The following is a 23,649-nucleotide window of genomic DNA, read 5'->3' on the forward strand; positions in this document are numbered from 1 at the left end:
GAAATTTGAGGAAGATATCCCAATTAGAACTGAGTGTTCCAAGGTTTTTTCAGTCTTTATACATTGTCCAGTTGTGGGTCACTGTATTTTTCCCAACTACTGCAGGAGGAAGCTTCTCTTGATGATGGCTAAGTGAGACATTGATCTGTGAGTCCAGCAGAATGTGATTATGAGTCATTATAGAGTCCTTCATCATAACAGTAATATTTGGTTTTCCCTTAGATCCCTGGCCTATCTAGTCTCAGGTTCTTGGACACCCAAGCAGTCTCCACCATGAGTTCCATCTCATGACATGGCCCTTAAATCCAATTAGAGAGTGCTGTTTACTCCCCTAGCTTTTATGCCACTATTGCACCAGTGTATCATGTAAGTAGGTCACCATTTCAGATCAAAGGTTTCTGGTTAGGTTTGTGTTTATCTTTCCCCTCATGTAGCATTCAGAGTACCCTCCAGTGCCATGAGCACTAGTCAACAGAGGCAAAGGCTCTCCATAGGCAGCAGGTCAACTTCTCTATGTACAATGAGATGTGTAGGTATTATCTTCAGCAATAGAGCCTTACAATCAATTTATGGAAAGCAACCAATAATTTGGACAATAGCCTGTCTGGTTGTGGGTTTCCATGGGGCCCCTTTGGCCAACAACTCAATTATACATAACTGATTTCCTGGAAATAGAGATTTCATTTGGTGGTGAAAAATGTCTCATTGGAGCTTTGTCTCTTTGGTAACTCCATTTAGATTTCTTTCACATATATATACATTTTAAGAAGCTTCCACTGTATTATCTTTCTATTTAACCTTTCCTGTGACCCTTAGTCTTAGCTATACATCACCATATTAACCCTTTTACATCCTTTCCCTCCCCTCCCCATTTTCCACCATTCCAGGTCACCCCACATCCATTCATAAGTCTCTCTTCTATGTATTCTTTCTTGAGAGATTCCCCCACCCAGTTCCTGACTGTGTACCAAATCTCTGTAGTTATACAGATTATAGACTGCTTATTGAAGTCTTCACAACCACATCTACACATAAGCATATACATACCATGTTTGTCCTTTTGAATCTGTGTTACCTCACTAAAGATTTTTTTCTAGTTCCATCTATTTACTGTGAATTTTAATGATTTCACTTTTCAGTTATTTTTTGTTTTATTGTTTATAGCTGAGTAATAAGCCATTATGAAAATGTATATTTTCTTCATCCATTGATATTTTGATTGACAACTATGCTATTTTCAATTTCTGACTATTATGAATAGAGAACCATGTTTGATCAAGTGTCTCTGTAGTAGGATGAATTGTCCTTTAGGTGTAGGCTTACTAGTGGTATAGCTGATCTTACATCAGATTGCCAACTTCCTTGGAACTGTCACACTGATTTTCATAGTGACTGTAGAATTTTACACTACCATCAGCAATGGATTAGTGTTCTGCTTACCCCACATCTTTGTCAGCAAGAACTGTCATTTATTTTATTGATCTTGGTCATTCTGATTGGTATAAAACAAAACCTCAAAGTAGCTTTTATTTAATAAGAAAAATTATAAAACAATATATGCAATAAATAGCAACCAAATACAACAACACAACAAAATTTAAGGACAAGAACTTACAATATCCTGCCCTATATGGCTGAGACAGACTTTTTCAAAGAAGTGCTATTTCTTGTGTTTGATTGTGTAACGGTTTCCTTTGAGACTGAAACATTGCACCCTTCAGGGAAGCTCTTTAAGCAAAAAAGCAAACAACTCTTAATAGTTCCAGAAAGTCCCTGAAACTGACAAGACTCATTAGGCCCTGCCCCACCAGAGTAAGCAATAAAAGCTGAGAGTCCCAATTATAGGAGGAAGCTGAGCTGCAAAGAAGACTCAAATAACCAAAACTGCAAAGCATTCTCTGATACCAGATAAACAGTCTGGAAGAAACAGATACCAGCCAAGCTGCTAGAAGTTTGTACCAACTGAGGTGTCTGGAAAAGACACTCCAACCTGTTTAGCTGCTTGAAGGATGTGCAGTGTTCTTCAGGTTCTCAGTTTTGTAAACTGTCACCCATACAGGGATGGGCTTTGGTGATGCAGATGTCTTTGAGTCACTTTTACTCCTGTAAGTAACTCCTCACTCATATTCCTCTGTGACACAGTAAATCTCATTGGTTTACTAAGTTGGACTTTGACGGCATTCATAGTTTGGTCTGTCATGGGTACCCTATCTGGGGTGAATAGTCATGTGGTGTTGCGTTTCCTCTGAAAAAGTTTTGTCACACAACATGTGCTAAGGTAACTTTGGGATGTGTCACTGTGATTGGAGAAGAAGTTTGAATCTAGAGAGGGTTAGAGAAAGTGGCATAGTGTGAACATAAACTTCAAAATGGGAAAGCACCAGGTGTATTTCAATACTGTATAGTGAGTCCTCCTTCGAAGCTTGAGTGGAAGACATGGAAACTTCATATTGAAATAAATTGAGGAATGATTTTGGAGGGATTTAAATTCCTTGTGTGGGTCACCTGAATATCTAATCCATCAGGAGGGTGTGATGGATTTTATGACATAGAGAACATGTGCAGGTAAATGTCCACCCAGAGAGACAGTATGTACTACACAGGAAACAAATAAATACCAGGTTTCTAGTTTATAACTAAATCAATTTTATAGGAATTAAATTACACAGGAATAGTTAATAAGCCATTGGAAAAGTTTAGGCAGGAGAATAAAATGGTAAAATTTTGTTTGTATTATCATTGTAATAAATGGACACATTCAGGAGATGAGTCACTATCAGTAAATCAAAGAGATAGTTAAATAATTCATGCATGAAATTGTGATGTTGGCAGGAAGAGAACAATGACATAGAGGTTTAGGGATGGAGTCAACAGGACTTGTGGATATGGGTGGAGTTAGGAGACAGAAGTGCATTGGGAAATAGAGGAAGCTGTGGAAGGGGGTTTTTGGCAAATGGAGTGACCTATTGTCTTATGATCACTGCAGCATTTTATTGACTTACTTTGGAAGTGTTATTCAGATTTGCACACATCTCTATTCTTAACACAGACCCATTGGAACTGCTTTCCCTTAAGGACCTGTGATCAGTGCCATTTTCTACTCTAGGCCAGCTTTCATATAACTGAAAGTTTGGGATTTCTTAAAAATCAATGACTTTTAAGACACTTCAATAGGCAGTGGGTAACCACAGGTCACCTTGGCATAGAAAGTCCTTTAAAACTCCCATCCTTTTACCCCTACAGCCTTTTCATGATGCCCTGGCCAGAGGAACATCTTTTGTTCCATTTCTCTTACTCATTATAATCATGGGTCTCTTAAGTTCTTATATCAGTAATGACCCTTTCAGTTGGTTCTGTTGTCACCTTCTTAGAGAAACCTTTACATTTACTAAACAAAAACAAAGAAATTTGGTTATAGGTGCTGATCAGTAACTATAACCTAAGTATTTGTACATATACTAATGTATGGTCCATTGCAGCTTTTATTTATATAAACTAATTACTAATATTGATTTTTATACTCTGATAGCAATTTGATAATATATTTACCCATGTTAAATTATTTTTCTGAAAAAATACATTACTAAAGAAATAGAAGGATGAAGAACTTTCCCCCCCAGGAGAAATAGCACATGTGGGTTTTTTTTTTTCCTCCAATGCAGGGTTTCTCTGTATAGCTTTGGAGCCTATCCTGGCACTTGCTCTGGAGACCAGGCTGGCCTCGAACTCACAGAGATACTTCTGCCTCCCAAGTGCTGGGATTAAAGGTGTGCACCACCAATGCTCGGCTGTACTTGTAGCTTAATAGTACAACAGACCAGATTGGTCTGATTCCAGTGTCTGCAAACCTGACCATGACACCCAATTTCACCCTATGTGACAAAGTTTATTAGGGCTAGAGGACCTCATTCAATTTAATATTATCAGACGTTTTGCATAACAATTTGCTGAACTCATTGATTAATAAATTAACATATACTCATAGCAATCATAAACAACTGAAGTGTCTTAATAATTGACAAAGTTTAACCTGTTTTCTACCCAGTTAACAAGCAGCAAAAGCCTGTCATGACTGGAAAGCCATGGTTATTGTTGGGATTTCTTACATTGTATAAGACCTAGTACTATGTGGATGTTCAGGCCTTTCAGGTAACCTTCACCCAAGACAAAATAAACTCAAAGAATTCAAAGAGATCATTTAGAATATTCCAGAAATAATTATTCTCAGAATTTAGTCACCTTGATAGATCTTCTGATTGACAAAATCGATAAGGAGTATAATCTTCAAGTGAGACCATTATAAACAGTTGTTAGGAGTAGTACAAGTTCTAAAAATAAATAACACCTTCTGTATAGCTGCACTTTTTGGTCATTGAGATCTGCTTTTTGCAGGGACGACTTGCAATTCTGAGCAATTTTATAAACTCATACTAACAAGAGTGAATACTTATGAAGTTCTGGTACATGTGAAGTGTCTCATTAACTCATATAGCATATCTGCTGCATTTCTCATTTGTTCAATAACAAACAAGAAACCCTGAAGCCAGAGTTACCCACTTATGACTCAGATTGCTCTGTTCCAGACTGAGCAATGATGTTTTCTGATGGTTTTTAACTACTCATCTGTTTTCTGAACTAGCTAGGTTTCTCCTTACTTTACAAATGCAGCCACTGGTAGAGGCATCTCTTCCTATCTGCCAAGTTCCTTAGATTCCTTGGGTCTTTCCTGAATTGATCCACCTGCTTACTAGGGTCTGAAAGCTGTCACCCTTTGAGATTAAATCTATCAAGGCAAGGCGTATGTATTCATTTTTCTCTTAGTGACAAAAGCATAATCAGGTTAATGCCTTTAAAAGAATAAAATTAGTTTGCAGTGTTAAGCAATGGTAAAAGTAATGAAGAAGCAGTTGTAAAATTTGCTGCACAGAAATAAGCATAGACTTAAAAGAAAGGCCAATCTGAACTAGGTAAGTGAGGGTTCATGGTACTTCTACACTCGAAGCACCTGTCCTTCACTTCCAAACTTAACTGTTTAATTTGTTTCCTTGTGGTCTATCTGGATTAAAAGAAAAAGATCACTCTGAACTCTTGATAGTTTGTTCCTTAGTGATCTTACTTGTCTGTAGGTTCATGCTGCCCTTACACCCCTCCATGGATTGCTACTTCCTTTTACTGTTGAGTACAGAACATCTCTTTCTAGGCTGTCCAGAGGGTCTACACTGATTATAGAGTTAGCAGAATGTCTATATGACAACAACCACAGGATACTAGTCCATGTCTTTTACTGTCTTTATTTAAACATCTTTGTGCTGGTGTGTAAACACATAAATATTTACCAAAATAGAGAAGATACAGAAAGAACTTTAATGAACATTTCTTCTTTCTTTTTATGCCCTGATTTGATGGTATTATTTCTTCTTGTAGGAATATTTAAGAGCAAATAAAATATATCCAATCATTTCATCTGCAGACAAATACTTCTAAATACATTTCTGAAGTGTGAGGACAAAAACTGATCACAGTACAATTGCTGCCTTTTTAATGAGTACTAACAAGATTATGTTCAATAGTCAATGACTATTTTTTTTTCTTTTCTTTTGATTTGTAAAAGACAGGGTCCTAGTAGGATCCAATCATAGCAGTTGGAAGTTTTTTTGAAGTCTTTTTCTTCCCCTTGAGAAGGGAATGAGCAATTTTATTTATTATTTATTTATTTAGAATAGATTCTCTCATATACTATATCCCGACCATAGTTTGCCCTCCCTCCACTCCTCCCAGCTCCTCTCCAGTTCCACTCCACCTCCCTTCTCCCTCAGATCCACTTCCCTTACATTTCCCTTTAGAAAAGAGCAGGCCTCCAAGAGACAGCAACCAAACTCTTTTGTGGAAACTCAACTTTGGAGTAGAGTCTTGGATGGTGGTTAATCTGTGCCCTGGAAATTGTAAGCTCCCACATCAGAAACAGCCTTCCATAATCATGTTGGTTTTAAAGGCTTAGTGGCATATGAACACGCTGGTAAGGTTTTTCTGTTCTATTGTGATAGGGACACAGCTGTTACATCTTCTGAGCAGATACTGCAGACATCCCTCTCCCTGCCTGTATCTGGCTTTCTGTGATTTAGAGGAGTCTAGCTCCCTTAATGACTCATCACTCCTATGCCTTTAAAGTGTTTTCTCCAGAGCTTAGAAAGACACAAACACTATCCAAACATATTTACCCTGAGTGATGTCATTCCTAGCAAATACAGACGGATGTCTCTTTCACACAATCCTTGTCCCCAACTTTTGGAGTCACTGGTAGTGTTTCCATCTATTTCTTAAATTAATACATAAATTGCATTTAAATAAAAAATAGATTCGTGTGGCGAGGCAGTTGTTCTCTTTTTAGTCCCTGGTGTTAATGTCTCTACCACTTGCAAAACTCCCTTCTTAGCTGAAAATTTCTCTCTGGTTCAGAAATCTTGGCTAGCAACAGAATTTAGCAATGCTGTTTCGTTTTAATTGCACTTATTTTTAGAATTTCTTTTTGTTTATATAAGTGAACTTCCTTTTAAGAAGGCAACAAGTAGTAATTTTTAAAATAAATAAGTAATTGCTGGTAATATTTTCAGCACTTTATTGTACATTGTGCTATGCTTTAAAGGAACATGATGCAATTCAGTGCTTCCTTTCAATGTCACTGGTGAACAGGTGCTATTATTCTTGCTTGTAAAATGAGAAAAGAGGGAAAAAGGGAATATTTTGCTTAAGGCCACAACTAAATGAAAACTAGGGCCAGGAGTCAGGCTCTTAACCTCCATCTCATACTGCTTCTAAGTCCAGAGAAGCAAAGCTGACATATATGAATGGTGCATGCAGTGTAGGAGGTACTAGAATAACTAAATGCAAAGTCATGTGCTATATTCATTTATATACATGTTTTAGATTACAGTTATAAATATGGGATCTGATCTTCTTGTAGATACTAGCTTGAATGGTGTGTCTGTCATTTCAAAAGCATATTTTTTGGCCAAATTGTTTTCTTTACATCTGTTCTCTTCATTTATTAGTATACCTAATAGCTCCTTCATGGGATACACACAGAACTGCATATAGTTGCAAAGATTACAGGATATACCTTTTTAAAGCAACTCCTAGTGCATGGTTACTAATCAAAATCATTGGCTAATGTTGCTATCTGGGAACATTATTATCTCCTAAATTAGAGTTTTAAAGAGACCCAGGTTTTACATCTGTTTTGGAATATCCTAGCCATGATGCCTTAGTGAATTTACATTGGTGAAATAGGCATGATAATTAGTCAAACTATTGTTTTATCTTTGGAGGAAAATAATGCCATAAAGCATAGAATGAGACTATACTGAGATAAGCTACAATTTGATTTACAGCTATGATGAACCTACAAATATAATAGAATTTATGCTAGTATTAGTTTTGTAACAGATTACTTATTTGATTAATAGTCTATTTAGCTTGCCTATAATATGAAACGATTAAGAAACCAATGTGAATCATGTGTTATAAAATTAGGAAAATAGTTTACAATTATGTTGCTATCAATGCACTCAAATGCAAATGATAACTATTACTAAAGAATCTTCCACACAAAATAGATTGTATTTAGTAGTTGTATTAGTTACTTTTATTTTTTTTTCAAAAATAAGGACAAGGAAATTTTATTAGAAGACCACTAAAAATAAATATGGCACACATGCACAAACAATAAAACCCAGCCAATAAGTACTCATCAGAAGTGAATTGATTTATTTCACTTATTTAAAGGATGTTACACCTTTTTTATATAATCACACTTTAGAAGTAACCACAGTAGTTTTTTTTTTTTTTTTCTCACAGAATGGGTCTCAAGCCCCTAGTGGATACAGGAAGCCAGAGATGATAGGAAAACACATGTTCAAAATAGTACAATTGCGTTCCTGTCAACTTCACCCCAATAGTCACATACAAGAGTGTGGATAAACAAGCTTACTATATTAAAGTAGTATTTAAATAGTAATACATAATAACTGAGTAAAGACAATTTAATAGAATGTATAATACAAAATGTTGCATAAAAAGCCCAATATGAAAAATAGCATAGGCCATACATTTACATTAAGCTCTAGAATTGAAACAAATAATTTTGAAGGAAAAAAATCTTCAAAATAATAACTATCTGAGAACTGAAAGCCATGGGACACTCTTTGAATTAAAACAGTGTTTTTAGTCTCTCTTGGTGTCTGTTTATATTAATTTCTAGTTATATTAGTCAGAATTCTACTGTGAAGGGAAACAGTTTTCAAGCTGGAAAGATCTCTTCTTGGCTTGAAGAATCAGAGGTTTCTGTCTGTGTGAACCAGGCCCTACTGTGGTAAAGCCTGTGGCAAGGCAGAATATAATGTCAGAAAGGAACAACTAACCCAAAAATTGCTTATGTCTTGGGATCCAGAAAGCGAAGATCTTTGCTTTCTTCAAAGTCACACATACTCCCAGGACCAACTTCCTCTGGCTAAGCCCCACTTCTCAAATCTTACTCTATCATTCAATAATGTAATCAAATTATGAATCCATTTCTGCATTAAGCAATTGATTGGGGACATATACCGCAAAATCCAGTCAGTGGCCTCTCAATGATTGTAATGCAATCCAAAAACTGCTTATTAAAACTGAAGGGGTAAAATAACAGAATCAGTTATAATTTCAAGTTATGGAAAAAATTTAAAATTATCATTATTTGTAAATGGAGTTCTTTTTTTCTATTTCTGTGATGTTATTTTTCTTTTTTTTCAACCTTTTTATTTGAATTAGAAACAGGATTGTTTTACATGACAATCCCAGTTCCCTTCTCCCACCTGTCCACCCCTACCCCCCCCCAACTAAAACCCTATCTATCACATATCATTTCTGCTCCCCCTGGATGGTGAGGCCTTCCGTAGGGTGTCATCAGTGTCTATTGTATCCTTTGGGATAGTTACTTTTCTATTGCTGTGATTAAAACACTATGAGAAATGCAATTTATAAAATAAAATGTTAAATTGGGCTTACAGTTTCAGAGGGTTAAAGTTTATGATGGCAGAGTGAAGACATGAAGGCATGCAGCTAGAGCAGTAGCAGAGAGCTCATATCTCATTCCACAGCAGAAGAAAGACAGAGCACACTGGGAAGGGCAGAAGGCTTTGGAAGCTTTGTAACTGCCTGTTGCCTAGTGACACATCCTCCAACAAGACCACATCTCTTAATCCTCCCCAAGCAGCCACCAAGTGGGGACCCAGTATTCAAATATATAAGACTATGGAGGTCATGCTCATTCAAATTACCAGAAATGCTTCTTATAAAAACTCTTGCTAAAGATATGCAGACAAATACTAGATACATCTTTCATGTAATGCTAAATTAGAGTGTATTTTAATAACAAAACAAATAACCTGGTCACCAGAAAAATCCATGGAAAGGTGTTTGAAGTGTGAGGAGTGTGGGGCCTAACTAGATGAAGGAGTTGTTACCACAAGATATTATAATAAGTACCTGCAAAATTATCTTCATGATTAAGTGACCCAAGATACAAGTTAAAAAACATGACCTTTCTAATTTTCTGGTAGTGTGAAAGTATTATTTACTAATTCTACTAAATGGCATCAATGCATAAAAATACTCAAAAGAGCAGGGAATCTCCAGCATGATTGTCTAATAGAAACTGATTCTTCTCTGGAGAACCCCATACTGGAATGCAGTAGAAAGTAAATAAGATAATTGTTGTTTATTTCTTGTTTATGTACCAAATTGCAACAATGTTATCATAGCTGCCTTCGAAATGAATTTACCACCCAAGATAAAATTTGAAGTAGACTATTGCTGTATGTCTCAAAGGGATAGTTTTATTTCATTGTTTCTATTTAACCACTTAATATGTATGGGAAATATTCTGAATGATTTAGTTTCCCTGAATTTTTCTCTTTTAAGCTTCCTTTTGGATTTAACCAGTTATTGTTGTAGACCCTGGATTTGGGTCACCCCATTGACTTCTCTGTATTCTCAACTATGACCCACATTCAATCATTTAGGCTGGAAGGGTGAAGGGTACAATGATGACATGTCACCAAGCAAATCACACTAAAGCCAGCTCACAATGGCTCTTGCTGCCACTGCATTGTTTTTCCCTTTATTCTCACCCATGTGCTTCTATAGTGACATTTGCTTGTCTAGTGAATGTACCATCATAAGCTCCCTGAGAGCACATTACAATGGCTATGAGTCCTAGCTGACACTGAAATGCTGAGTTCTTATCAGACCAAAGTACTGTCAGAGACCACAATAGCTTAGTGCAGGGATACTGTGAGACACAGGATAGAGCACTATATTTGAGTCTACTGTGCAAGGGTGACATTAACTGAGATGGGGTTTCTCTCTACCCATGCCTCTACTTACATCATAATTACAGATGGAACTTTGGACACTCATCTATTACAATGTTACAGCTGTAGAAGCCATCTATACATGTAAAAATTACACCCCATTCTTCCCAAACTTTTGTGATAGAAACAGGTAATTTTTACTGAGCATACATTATTTGTCAAGAACTGATTTGAGCCATGGCATTTTAAAATGTTTTACAGTTTCTCTGTCTTAATATCCATTGCTATAAAGAGTGCCAGTGAACAACAGGAGGAATTAATTCTAGAGTCTATAAAGCAGTAGGATAACTATTACCTGTCATCCATCTATCTATCTATCTATCTATCTATCTATCTATCTATCTATCCATCTGCCTATCATCTATCTATGTTAGAGGCATGTTTTGGTTTATTAAACCACCTTCATGTGCCATGAAAGTTGAAAATGATGAAGAGTGTATTCTACATACCAAAAAATATATTAGGTTAACATACAAAATGCCTACTAATAAAAATGACAAGCCTTCAATTAGCAGATCGCTGGGGTAGCAGAATAGCACCATCTGAGTAGCAAAAAAAGAAAATAGAAAGTAAAAAAGTAGAGCGGTTTCTGGCAAGGAAGGCATGGGGATACTGGGACCATTAGAAAGAAAGATAACATGAGGGCATACAGAGTCTGTTTTCGCTTGTGGGCAATTCTGGACACCAGAAAGCTTCAAAGGCAATGCTGCAGGCAAAAAAGCATACGGACAACAACTGTGCACCAGTAAAAACCATTCAGAGAATGAATGGGACAGTAAGCATAGGCAAGCGGGGAACAAGGCATGAGAAGGTGGCATTAAAAATCCCTTATGATTTCAGAACTGACCACTTAGTCTACATACAAGCAATATTATACATACCAAGAAGGTTATGTTAAGGAATATGGATGCATATAAATATACACATGCAATAACTAGTAATGAATAAAGAAATAATGAATTTTAGGGAGATGGGAAGGGGTATAAAAGAGGGTTTGGATAGAGAAAATGGAGAGAAATGTAATCATATTATAATCTCAATTTTTTTAAAAAAAACTCCTTTATGAGGAGTCTTTGTGGTACTTACATGTGAAACCATCTTTGTATTTAAGCATCAGAAACATTGTTGTGCATCAAGATGCTATGAGATATGAAATATCAGTGAACAAAGAACAATTTCCTAGGAGCAGGAAAAAATTGCTTATACATAAATAAAGAAAGCAATTGATACCCATGTCTTGTCATAGTCTCAGTCCATGCAATGTCCATTCATGGGGAGGAAGCTTCTGTTGCACTATTTATGAAAATAACAAGATGTCTCAGTGCTTAAAAATATTTGTGGCTTAATTAAAAGACCAGAGCTGAGATCCCAGCACCCATATATGTTGCTTCACAGACACCTACTTATACCTGTAACACTAGCTCTACTAGACTTGGTGTTTCACACCAAGTCTCAGTCTCTTGTGTGTACATTCACACAAGCACACACAGACACTCACATGGATTAAATTAAAAATATGAATAAATTGACTTATATTTCAGCTTTAAAGAGTGTGTCATATAGTTGATGTGTCCAAATTAATGATGCATGAAATGCTACAGTACAATACACCTGAACATATACTCATTTCTTAATTTCCTCCTATTGAAGCATCTTAATGTACATTTTATATTCTTCCATAGAACTTCTATGAAAAGCATTCCTCCAAAACAAGTATTAAATTTAGTGAACTTGTTGTAAATACATAGGATGTACCACATATTAACATATAGTATTTTTATCATTCTATTTTTATATTTCTCTTTTTTGACTTTTTTATTTAAATTAGAAACACTCTTATTTTACATATAAATTCCAGTTTACTCTCCCTCTCACCCTCCCATGGCCCCCCATCCCACTCCCTATCCACTCCCCAGGGAGAGTGAGGCCATCCATGGGAGATCATCAAAGTCTGTCACATCATTTGGGGTAAGCCCTAGGCCCTCTCCCATATATTTAGGCTCAGAGAGTATCCATCCATTGGGAATGGGCTCCCAAAGTCCCTTCCTGCTCTAGGAATAAATACTGAGTCCACCACAAGAGGTCCCATAGACTTCCTGGACCTCCTAACTCTCTCCCAAGCTCAGGGGCCATGGTTCAGTCCTATGCTATTTCCCCAGCCAGACCATGAACTCCCACTTGCTCAGGTCAGTTCTTTCAGTTGGTTTCCCCAGAATGGTCTTGACCCCTTTGTTCATCACTCCTCCCTCTCTACAACTGCATTCAGGAGTTCGGCTCAGTGCTTCTGCTTCCATCAGCTACTGGATGAAGGAAGGCCCTAGGATGGCATTTAAGGTAGTCATCAGTCTCATTATAGGGGAAGGGCATTTAAGGTAGCCCCTCCCCTATTTCTTAGATTCTTAGTTGTGGTAATCCTTGTGGATTTTTGGATATATCCCTAGTGCCAGATTTCTCTTTAAAGCAATAATGGCTCCCTCTACTAAGTTATCTCTTTTCTTGCTCTCCTCTATTCATCAACCAACTCAATCTTCCTGATCCCTCATTTCTCCTCTCCCCTCCTCTTCTCCCTTCCTCTTTCTCTTACCTCCATTCCTTCTCTTCCTCCTCCCTCCCCTCTCCCTCAGGCTCCCAATTTATTCTGGAAATTTTGTCCATTTTGCCTTCTCCATGTTACTATGTATATCTCTCTTAAGGTCCTCCTTGTTTCTTATCTTCTCTGGAGGTATAGATTGCAAGATGGTAATCATTTAATCTATGTCTAATATCCATATATGAATGAGTACATATCATGTTTGTCTTTCTGTGACTGGGTTACCTCACTCAGGATGGATTCATCCCGTTCCATCCATTTGCCTGTGAATTTTAAGTTTTCATTGTTTATTTCTGCTGAGTAGTACTCCATTGAGTAAATGTACCACATTTTCTTTATCCATTCTTCAGTTGAGGGGCATCTAGGTTGCTTCCAGGTTCTGGCTATTACAAATAATGATGCTATGGACATAGTTGAACAGATGTCCTTGTTGTATGAATGTGCATCCTTTGGGTAAATGCCTAAGAGTAGAATTGGTAGACTGATTCCCATTTTCTTGAGAAACTGCCAAACTGATTTCAAAAGTGGCTTTATCAGTTTGCACTCCCACCAACAAGGGAGGAGTGTTCCTCTTTCTCCACATCCTCTCCAGCATAAACTGCCATTGGTGTTTTTGATTTTAGCGATTCTGGCAGTTGTTAAGAACGTATTTCAGAGTTGTTTTAATTTTCATTTCCCTGATGGTTAAGGATGTTGAGCAATTTCTTAAGTGTCTTTTAGCCATTTTAGATTACTCTATTGAGAATTCTCTAGTTCTGTACCTTATTTTTTAATTGGATTAGTTGGTATTTTGGTGACTAGCTTCTTGAGTTCTTTGTATATTTTGGAGATCAGCCCTCTGTCAGATGTGGGGTTGGTGAATATCTTTTCCCATTGTCCATTTCTTTTAGATTTTCAAATTTTGAGGAATATAGGTTTTCAATTTATGACCTGATGATTCTCTGGATTTCCTCTGTGTCTGTTGTTATGTCCCCCTTTTCATTCCTGATTTTATTAATTTGTATGCCTAAGCTGTTTTTCACTCTTCCACATTAATGGTGTATACACTGTTCTTTAGGTAGTTTCAAAAAGTAATGATTAACTATGTAATTAGTTCTGGAAAATATGTTTTTAAAATATATGTATAAAAACTTAACTAGTTTTTGGATCCTGTATACATATCATTCAAACAATTATTTGAGTCTCTGCTGGGTACCAAGTCCTTAGGTGAGTGTTGATGCCCAGTTCCTGGCCCAACTGGATTTTATGAAATATTGTGGTTTAGGAATAAGGCTTGAGCAGTGCTTTACACTAGTTGCTTCTTAAATTATCTTCAATTGCTTGGAGCTCATGTGGTTTGTATGGTGATACTTAAATGTAGTATTTCTAAGTGTAAATTTCCTGCACATTTGAGTTGTTGTACTTTGCCCTAACACAGGAAAACAACTATTGAACACACACACACACACACACACACACACACACACACACACACACACACACACACACATACACCACAAAATCTAACTTTACAAGGTATGCAGTTCATGTCTTGCAAATAGTGGTAAGGCTTAGGTGGAGACTGCAGCTTGTTCATCAGTGTAACTTCCTCTGTTTACTCTGCTTTCCTTTCTCTAAGCAGCATGAGAAAGTAATCAACCGTCCACAGAGTACCAAAAGAGTGTCTACAGACCCACTCGGTAAGGACTCTTGGCTTTGTCCTGGTCATCCTACTATTTATTGTCATATCGTTTACATACCTCTGAGTTCTTTTATATAAAAGAAATGATAGGGTGACAATCATTGCTTGAAAGCCCATCAGTGGACTTCTTTGGGAATTCATGTGCATATAACCTAAAATAGCATTTGTAAACTAATATAATTAATTAAACTTACATTGTAATTCATAGGGCTATGAGCTGTAGAAAGCATTTTGCTCAGATTTCAAGAAATTTCTTAGTTTTGTAAATACACTATCATTTTGCACTACTGCAAAATTGTTCAATTCCAACTCTAACTTTCATTTGTCAGTATCTAGAAGTTGTCAATTAAGGCTACCCTTAGATGCCCATGTTATGATATAAGAAAAGTGGCATGGAGAGAAAGGCACATGTGACAGGGTTCAAGTAGAGGGTTATTTTTTTATTGTTAGGGAAAAGGATCATAAAAAAGAGAAAAGGGAAGGAGGGAAACTGGCCTCTAGAGACAGTAGCAGCAGGAGAGAGGAGAAAGGAAAGGGGTAGAGGAAAGAGGGGGAGAGAGGGAGAGAGAGAGAGACAGGGGAAGAGAGAGAGAGAGAGAGAGAGAGAGAGAGAGAGAGAGAGAGAGAGAGAGGAGAGAGAGAGGGAGGGAGGGAGGGAGGGAGGGAGGAGGAGGAAGAGGAGGAGGAGAAGGAGAAGGAGGATGGGAGGTGGGCAGGGCCCTTTTAAAAGAGAACATAGTGAATGTGCACAGGTGCTCTTTGTGACTGTCAGAACCCCAAGGACAGGCCAGTACAGACGCCTGAATACTAACAGTCAGTAGACGTACAACTGAGGTGTGTATTCCTTTGAAACAAGAGAGAGTAGTTTCCATAGTATAACACTGAACACTTTGAACTCTGAAAATAGAAGGTAAAGATTTGATTGTGGTTATTAGTTAGGTTTCATATTAACAAGCATGTAGCTACCTAACAAAGATGCAAATTTCCAGATAAGATTTGACACTTTTATTCTATTTGAGCTTTTAAATATATTATTTAATGTATTATTTAATTATGTTAAAACTACTGATTCTGTAACTTGTGCTCTTCAAAGGCATCAGATTATTCTCCACACTTTATTAGGTCAACCAGGAACCAAACAGAATCCCAATTAGCAGTCCTCATGGGTTAGTTTAGAAAATGCATGCACCCCTGAACTGCATTGTATAGAGAATAGGAATAAACTTCAGTATTATATACTTTACCAAATAAACATTTTTTTAAAAGAGAGAAGATGGAAGGTCACACAGCTGAAGTAGGTGAAATCTCAGAAAGTCTAGCAATGTTAACTTTTAAAGAATTTGATGCTCAAATAAAAGCACAATAGCTGTTGTTATCAATGACCATCAGACTGTACAAGAACTTGGTGCTCCTCCATGTATGTATTAGGAAGTTCCAGCTATCATCACAGCTTCATATGGAAGAATGAACATGGATGGAGTTAGACTTGGTTTGTTGAACTAAGGCTAAGTCTGAAAGATTGAAGGATATATTCCAAAGATCTGAGTGGAGACAAAGTAGGAGACTCCAGGCTTCTGATCTCTAAAAGAGTAGTGCAAACAAAACACTTCGAATTTTTATTAAGGCAAGCAAAACTGAGAGTGATGTTTGTCCTTAGTTTAATAGATTAATCAAATAAAAGTACAACGAGGGAATACACCTGATGTTATGTCTTATCATCTTCCTCTTATATTTTTTTTTATTTCCCATGGGGTTAATTTGGAGATAGCAGAGTATTCCCTCAATGACTTTGCTTTCAAGTGCATTCACTTATCAGAGTTTATGCAATTCTTCCTAGAAGGCTATCTGGTAGGAAGAACTTTCTACAATCTGTCCCATACATAGTTCACAGGAAGTTCACAGTTTTCCAGAACAGACACCCATAATAAGTAACAATGTTTAAAATGCCAAATTAAGAAGCCTAAATAATAGGAGCGCCTTTCAATGGATTTATAAAAAGGGATTAACGAGATCAGATCAAATCTTAAATGCTTATTAGTTGTGTTGAAAACAAAAAGAAGCCAAAATTAATAGCAACAATATGAATGAGAACCTTAACTCCTTTCAGCAAGAAGACAGAACATTGTGGTTGTCAGTCTTCCAACACTGTGACAAAATAACTGAGGCAATCATTTTTTAAATGGGAAAAGGGGCCTGAAGAAATGGCTCCGTGGTTAAGAGCATTTGTTGCTTATGCAAAGGAACTCATTTTGGCTTCCAACACCCACATGGTGGCTCACAACCATCTGCAACTCCAGTTTCAGGGAACATGATGACCTCCTTTTCCCTCTGTTTTTACTACATGCACTTGTACATACATACTCATACAGACAGCCAAAGCATTAATACATGTAAAACAAAACAAATCTTAAAAATGTTTAAAGTAAGAAAAGCTTATTTTGAGGCTCAGTTTCACCATGACTTTCTGGCAGTAGAGTACATTTTGGGGAAGAATATGGCAGAAGTCTGTTCATCTCATCCTATAGAGAAAAAAACCAGAAAGAAACAGGAAGACCTCAGGATCATAGTACTGGCTCAACACAAATGGCCCAAAGACCTACCTTTCTCTCACCAGGCTCCATTCTCTAAGGGTCCTTCCATCTCTAAATAGCACCACAGGCTGAGAAACATGGATCTTTTAAGGAAAATATTCAAGATCCCAACTATAGCAAGTATGATTAATAGTGTGTCAACCAGCTTGGAAAATAGAAGAAATACTTGAGATCTGTAAACTTGAGATAGCATTTAGACACAAGGGTATGTGAAATGGCCTTTTAGAAATTTGAATAATAACAAGTGTTTTAGCATACTCAACCAAACAACTACATTAAAAATCTAAGAAGCAAACACATGGAATGAGAAGCAAGTAGCTGGAAAAAAGAAAAGGCCAAAGTTGATGGTTTTAATTTTATAAATATAGTATCTCAGATGTCTGTTCTATAGCCATATAGATAAAATTCATCTCTGACAAAGAGGTGAATCATTTAATAATATAGTAGGTTCAAGAAGAAAAAAAAGTAAAGATGAAGGTATAGTAGATTGGGTTATGTTACATACAGGATAGAGGTAAGTAAGCAAGAGTATATGAATTCATTGAGGGGAGACATAGGAACTGGAATAATCGGGGTTGGTTAGATGGCTTAGCAGGTAAAAGTGCTTTTCATATAAGCCTAAAGACCAGAATTCAATCCCTGAATTCCATAGTGAAAGAGAATTGACACCAAATCTCAAATATTATCTTCTAACCTACATATAAACACTATGGCATATGTATATCCACATTCTCATATGCACACCACACACACACACACACACACACACACACACACACATTGCACTACATAAAAATTAAATTTATAAAACAATAGTTTCTTTAAAAAATTCAAATGATCTGACAGAGGAAGGCTCCACTGAGTCACACTAGGGAGATGAATTAATTAAGGAAAGAGAAAAGAAGGAAACCATGACATGAAATACTACTAGTTTCAAAACAAACAAAACCCAAAACAATGACACGGTATGGGTGTCATAGAAGATGCAGACTAAGAGCCCATTGTTGTAAGTAGTAACCAAATGATTCTAGGATAGTTTGAATAAGCTTAAAGGCAAGATGTAGAGGAAAGTAATAATGTTGAGAAATTTAGGCCACATTTAGGAGGAATCAGTCTCATAGACTATGAAGCACAATATTTTTCAGACTATGGATGGATGTAACTCAGTAGTAGAGTTAATAGTCTACAATGTGGTAGAGTGACTACTTACCATGTATCATACCCTGATTTTGATCTTTAGCAATGCCAAAAAGAAAGGAAATAAAGGGAAAAGAAAGAAAATGTGAGGATTGGTTCTTATATGTTTTGCAAACACAAGACAGGAAAATAGGGTTGTTGTTAGGGAAGTAAATAGTAATCAGCAAGGCTGGTGATGAAGCTGCCTGCTAATTTCAGAAGAAAGGTGAAGGACATGGAGAGAGGAAGATCTAGGAAGTGTAACGGACATCAAAATGAGTGCATTGTCTCATGCTATGAGAACACTTCTTGGAAAACCAGCAAGATTGTACATGCCCCTTTTCCTAAATAATCTTCACAAGAAATTTGATTGAGAGTGTAATCCATGCAAGTAATAGGAGGTGAGAGTGATTGCAAAACATGATGAAAGTGGCTGTGATAGAAGAGAGTAGTGCAAAGGGACCTTACATAGAATGATGGTTTAAATCACGCACCATCACTACCAGTAATGACTGCAAAATGGAATCAGAAATACAAGAGATGAACAGGTGGTTCCCAAGCTTGATGAGGGCTATGTTGAGCATTCTGCACATACTCAAGATTCTTGCAGATCACTGGAAATTTTAGTGTAAAGAACCTTCGGCAGAAATACATCCCGGAGTACCCTGACTTGTGACTTTTTCTGTGAAAATTGACTACCTGATGTATTTATCCATCCCATTAGTACTAATAAGGAGAACTATCAGTACCTGTAACATATCCTGTAACATGATGCTATTCAAAGAATGGTCTGGACTCCAACATCAGCATCTACCAAGAACTCCTTAAAAACATCAAACACCTTCCTTTCACTAGTACCTCTCAATCATGAGGATGGGGCATAAAAATTATTCTGACAAGCCCTTCTGCTTTCTAGGGACATTAGCATTGTTAAGCCTCTGCAGTAGCTAGTACCCTCACTCAGATGACTTTGACTTTGTCAGATAATTTAAATGCTTATGGGTGGTCTTCATAGCTTACTGTTTCTCAGAGACTAGACCTGAAAGCAGGCAGATTTCATGTGAGCTGGGGAGTAGAGTTAAATCAATAAGTGCCTAAGCCCTTACTATCCTCACCTAACCTTGCATGTGCCCTGACAGAGGCTCTTTGGGATAACTTACTTCATTGGCTGGCTGAGGAGCTCTCTGAAGAAGGTGTCGAGGTGCTCACCTCATCCCTGCCTCTGCGCCGCAGCACAGTTCAGCTCATCAAACTCAAGCACCCCGATGATCTGACAGAGCAGATCAATGAACTGCTTTGCTCCTGGAAACGATCGCTCCCGACTTCCATGGACAAAATTCGCCTCCTGACTCGCCATCTCCGCAAACTGGGCCGGAGTGATCTTGCAGAAGAGCTCAAATTTAAGTGGGAACATAAGGTGTTCACAGAACCTCAGCCCTGGTTTGATGTGGCTGCCGAATAAAGGTGTGCTCACCCTTCCTTTACCCTAGAAAAAGACAGGGTGTCAGCTTTTCCCAGGTACCAAGTAAGATGGTTTTGAAGTCAGTCTGTTTGATAGACTCACTACTGAGAAACCTATGGAAACAAAGGGGAATCCTCAGACAACTAAAGGCATCTCAGGTTTCTGCACCTTCAATGATGACTGACATGTTTTCTGCAAACAACAGCACCATGGGTTCAGTTAAGTTTAAAGACATTTGCAGTAGAGTTTTCCCAGTGTCTTAGTTAGGTTTTCTATTGCTGAGAAGAGACAACATGACCATGGCAATTCTTATGAAGGAAAAACATTTTATTAGGGTGGCTTATATTTTCAGAGGTTTAGTTCATTATCCTTGTGATGCAACATGGTTTGTAGGCAGACATGATGCTGGAGAAGTAACTGACAGTCCTACATCTTGACCTGAGGTAACAGGAAATAGTCTGAGACACCGGGCATGGCTTAAGATATATATATATAAGATCTCAAAGCCAACCTCCATACAAGACCACACCTACTCCAACAAGGCCACAATTCCTATTTGTGCTACTCCCTTTGGGGGCCACTTACTTCCAAACCACCACACCCAGTTTACATTTCAATAGTTAAGGTTGTTTTCTAAGTGTGAGGTAAACATATAATATAGAGAATGACTTTTAAACAATTGTTATATAAAATAACTGCTTATTCATGATTCCAAGCAACCAATTCCAGTTATATGATGATAGATGCCCACATATGACAATGTAAAATAAAAGGTGCCAATTATAGACAGTAACAAGTCACTTTTAGAAAGTTGAAACTCTTAAAATAAATTAATAGTATAAAAGCACTTCAGCCACTTACTGCCAAAAGCTCTTTTATAACAAGTTCTCTTAGAATTGGTGACTTTTCTTACTCATTATTAGGGAAATTGAGCAATACAGAAAAAATGAAGTTGTAAAAACTAACCCAAGGTCTCTTTCAATTCTTCAAAGAGTGTGTTTATTACACAGAGAGATCTTATTGCATAAATGTCGGAGTTCAGGGCAGGAAAGGAGACACAATACTACAGCCTGAGATGTTCCCTTTATTAGGGACCTGGACTCAGGTCAAACTGGGTATTACAACTTCAACACAGCAAAGAAGTTCATGACTAGCCATCATTAAGCATAATTGGCATTTACTAAAGATACTTTAAAAATAGGCATCAGCATGGGCATTAAGAGAGAAGAGAAATGCCCAGGAGGAAAGCAACCCAGACAGCACAGTGAGGGCTTCTCTAAGATAGTCACAATCGACTACCTTATATTTTATTACTCAAAAAATATTTTTACAGAATACCCCAAAGTTGCAATGTGTGTTTTCTTGTGTTCTTGAAGTAAAGAGAACAAAGTAAAATATTTAGTGCTTTTCTGACTACAAGAAGATTTCATGTTCCTTTTATTTTGCCACTAGAGATTACTGTTACAGATATTAACTGTTTCAGGTGTCCAACTCTCTTCCAAGAAAAATATTTTATTTTTATTCATAGGAATTTATTTTTGCACACTTGTACATTTTAATGCAACCCCCAAAGACTCCTAATATACATGACATCATTCACTGGTTCCTTAACCATCTCTACAGTGTCTGCATACACATACACACACACTCAAGAATATTTAGAAGTACATGTTTTGGACTATTCATTGAAGATGTGTTACATTCTTTTATGCTGTGGAATATTTGTTTAATGATGAAAAGATTGTTGCATTATTTTATGCTGCATTTGTTTAATTCTGTGAAGCTGTGGTACTCTGCCTGTCTAAAACACCTGATTGGTCTAATAGAGAGCCAGATGATGGCCAATAGCTAGGTAGGAGAAAGGATAAGTGGTGCTGGCATGCAGAGAGAATAAATAGGAGGAAAGGAAGAGTAGAAATATCAGGGAGTGATAGGATAAGGAGAGGAGGACATCAGGGGCCAGCCACTTGGCTACACAGCAAGCCACAGAGTAAGAAGTAAAAAAGGTATTTAGAAAGGAGAAATATGAAAGCCCAGAGGTTAAAGGTAGACAGAATAATTTAAGATAAGCTGGCTGGAAACAAGTCAAGCTAAGGCTGGACATTCATAGATAAAAAGAAACCTCCATGTCATTATTTGGGAGCTTGGTGATGGGCCCCTCACAGAGCCAAAGAGAAAAACAAAAACAAAAACAAAAACAAGCACACATCTTTTCACATCTTTCACAATCTCACTCTCTAACATACCATTTACTTCACAGTCTGACATCTATGTGTGTACATCATGTTCATCTGAATACTGTAAGCAACAGACCACTTCCACGTATTCAAACACAGTTTTCATATACATAACCACATATACACACATGGCTATATTATCAAATCTACTAGGATACTTTCACTCATGTAGACTCTGAGGCATATCCTTTCACATGTAAACTATTCCCACAGCTCATACATATATTCAACATGTACACACACACACACACACACACACACACACACACACACACACACAATCTTGACCTGAACACTTATGTTTTCACAACTTTCTTACAAAATCTACTTTTGCTCTACCTTTTTCTCTCGCATGCATTTAAATACATATTTGAAAGTGAAATATATACATACATCCCTTCATATATGAAGACAGTTTTTCTAGTGTTAAAACATTTCTCCTATTATTGTAGCATTAAAACAACAAGGAAGCACATACAAAAGTGCTCCAGAATTCCCTATAGCCACACCCCAGCCTTATGCACCTGCCTTCTGTATGATGTGCTGACCTATGTGGATCATATTAGTAGAATCACTGGCTTCCAGTTGGGGTTGCTTACCGGTGAGAGCTAAAAGAGTCTGGACAGAGGGACAGGAGAGAGTTACACTACGTCCCTCTTTTCCTTCCTGTGTTCATGATTGTAAAGCTGTGTCTCTCATCTAAACTGGTGTCCAGGAAACCACACTCCCTTGGGTTTTGGTAGCTGTTTTGCTCCTTTCTATAGGTCTGGAGCTTGCACCAGCTTCCTTGTGAGGAACAGCTGCACCATCCTACCTGTTTCCAAAGCATTCCTTTTCTCTTTTAAGACAAGGCTTCTTGACTTATTCCTATTCAATTGTCCCATCTGTGTCTTATTGAAATCCCAACCGATGTATCTGTACAACCTCACCTTCTACTCTAGAATCCTGTCTGTATATTTCTACAAGAGGAGTCATATATTTTGAATACAATTTATAGTTTCAAAAATTAATGTCTTATTTAATTATGTACATTATCAATGCCTTTAAGTGTTTTACATGAAAGATTACATCATATCATAATTAATTTTAAAAATGTTTAAACTGAGAAATGTAACATGTATTTGTTGAGGTTTGAGTTTTTAATTCAACTTTATGTTGGTGAAATGCACCAATTTTGCCATGTATGGCTATAGTTTGTTCATTTACAATATCTCATTATGGGAGAAAATGAAATTATGCGTATATTCTTCTGTTAATTTTTGTTTTCTTTGGTATTTCAAGACAGGGTTTATTTGTGTAGCCCTGGCTGTCCTTGAACTTGCTCCATTGACTAGGCTGGCCCCAAAATCATATATATCTCAGCCTGTCTCTGCTTCCCAAATGTTGGGATTAAAGGCATGCATCATCACCACCACCTGACAAATTATTCATATATTCTATTGTAGATTGGCATTGAAATAAATTATACTTTCAGATTATCATATACAGTGCTATTATAAAAAT

General features: G+C 37.1%; 1 protein-coding gene across 1 annotated transcript in view; it reads left to right on the plus strand.

Annotated features, from left to right (window-relative positions):
* Dthd1 (death domain containing 1) overlaps positions 1-19,909 on the plus strand; it is a 60,508-nt gene extending 40,599 nt beyond the window's left edge. The window contains exons 9-10 of the mRNA XM_027390717.2: positions 14,621-14,678; positions 19,587-19,909. Coding sequence (XP_027246518.1) covers positions 14,621-14,678; positions 19,587-19,909 — 381 coding nt within the window. The remainder of the gene's footprint in view (positions 1-14,620; positions 14,679-19,586) is intronic.
* The last annotated feature ends 3,740 nt before the right edge of the window (positions 19,910-23,649 follow it).

This window comes from Cricetulus griseus (assembly GCF_003668045.3).
Source record: "Cricetulus griseus strain 17A/GY chromosome 1 unlocalized genomic scaffold, alternate assembly CriGri-PICRH-1.0 chr1_1, whole genome shotgun sequence".
NCBI classification, from domain to species: domain Eukaryota; kingdom Metazoa; phylum Chordata; class Mammalia; order Rodentia; family Cricetidae; genus Cricetulus; species Cricetulus griseus.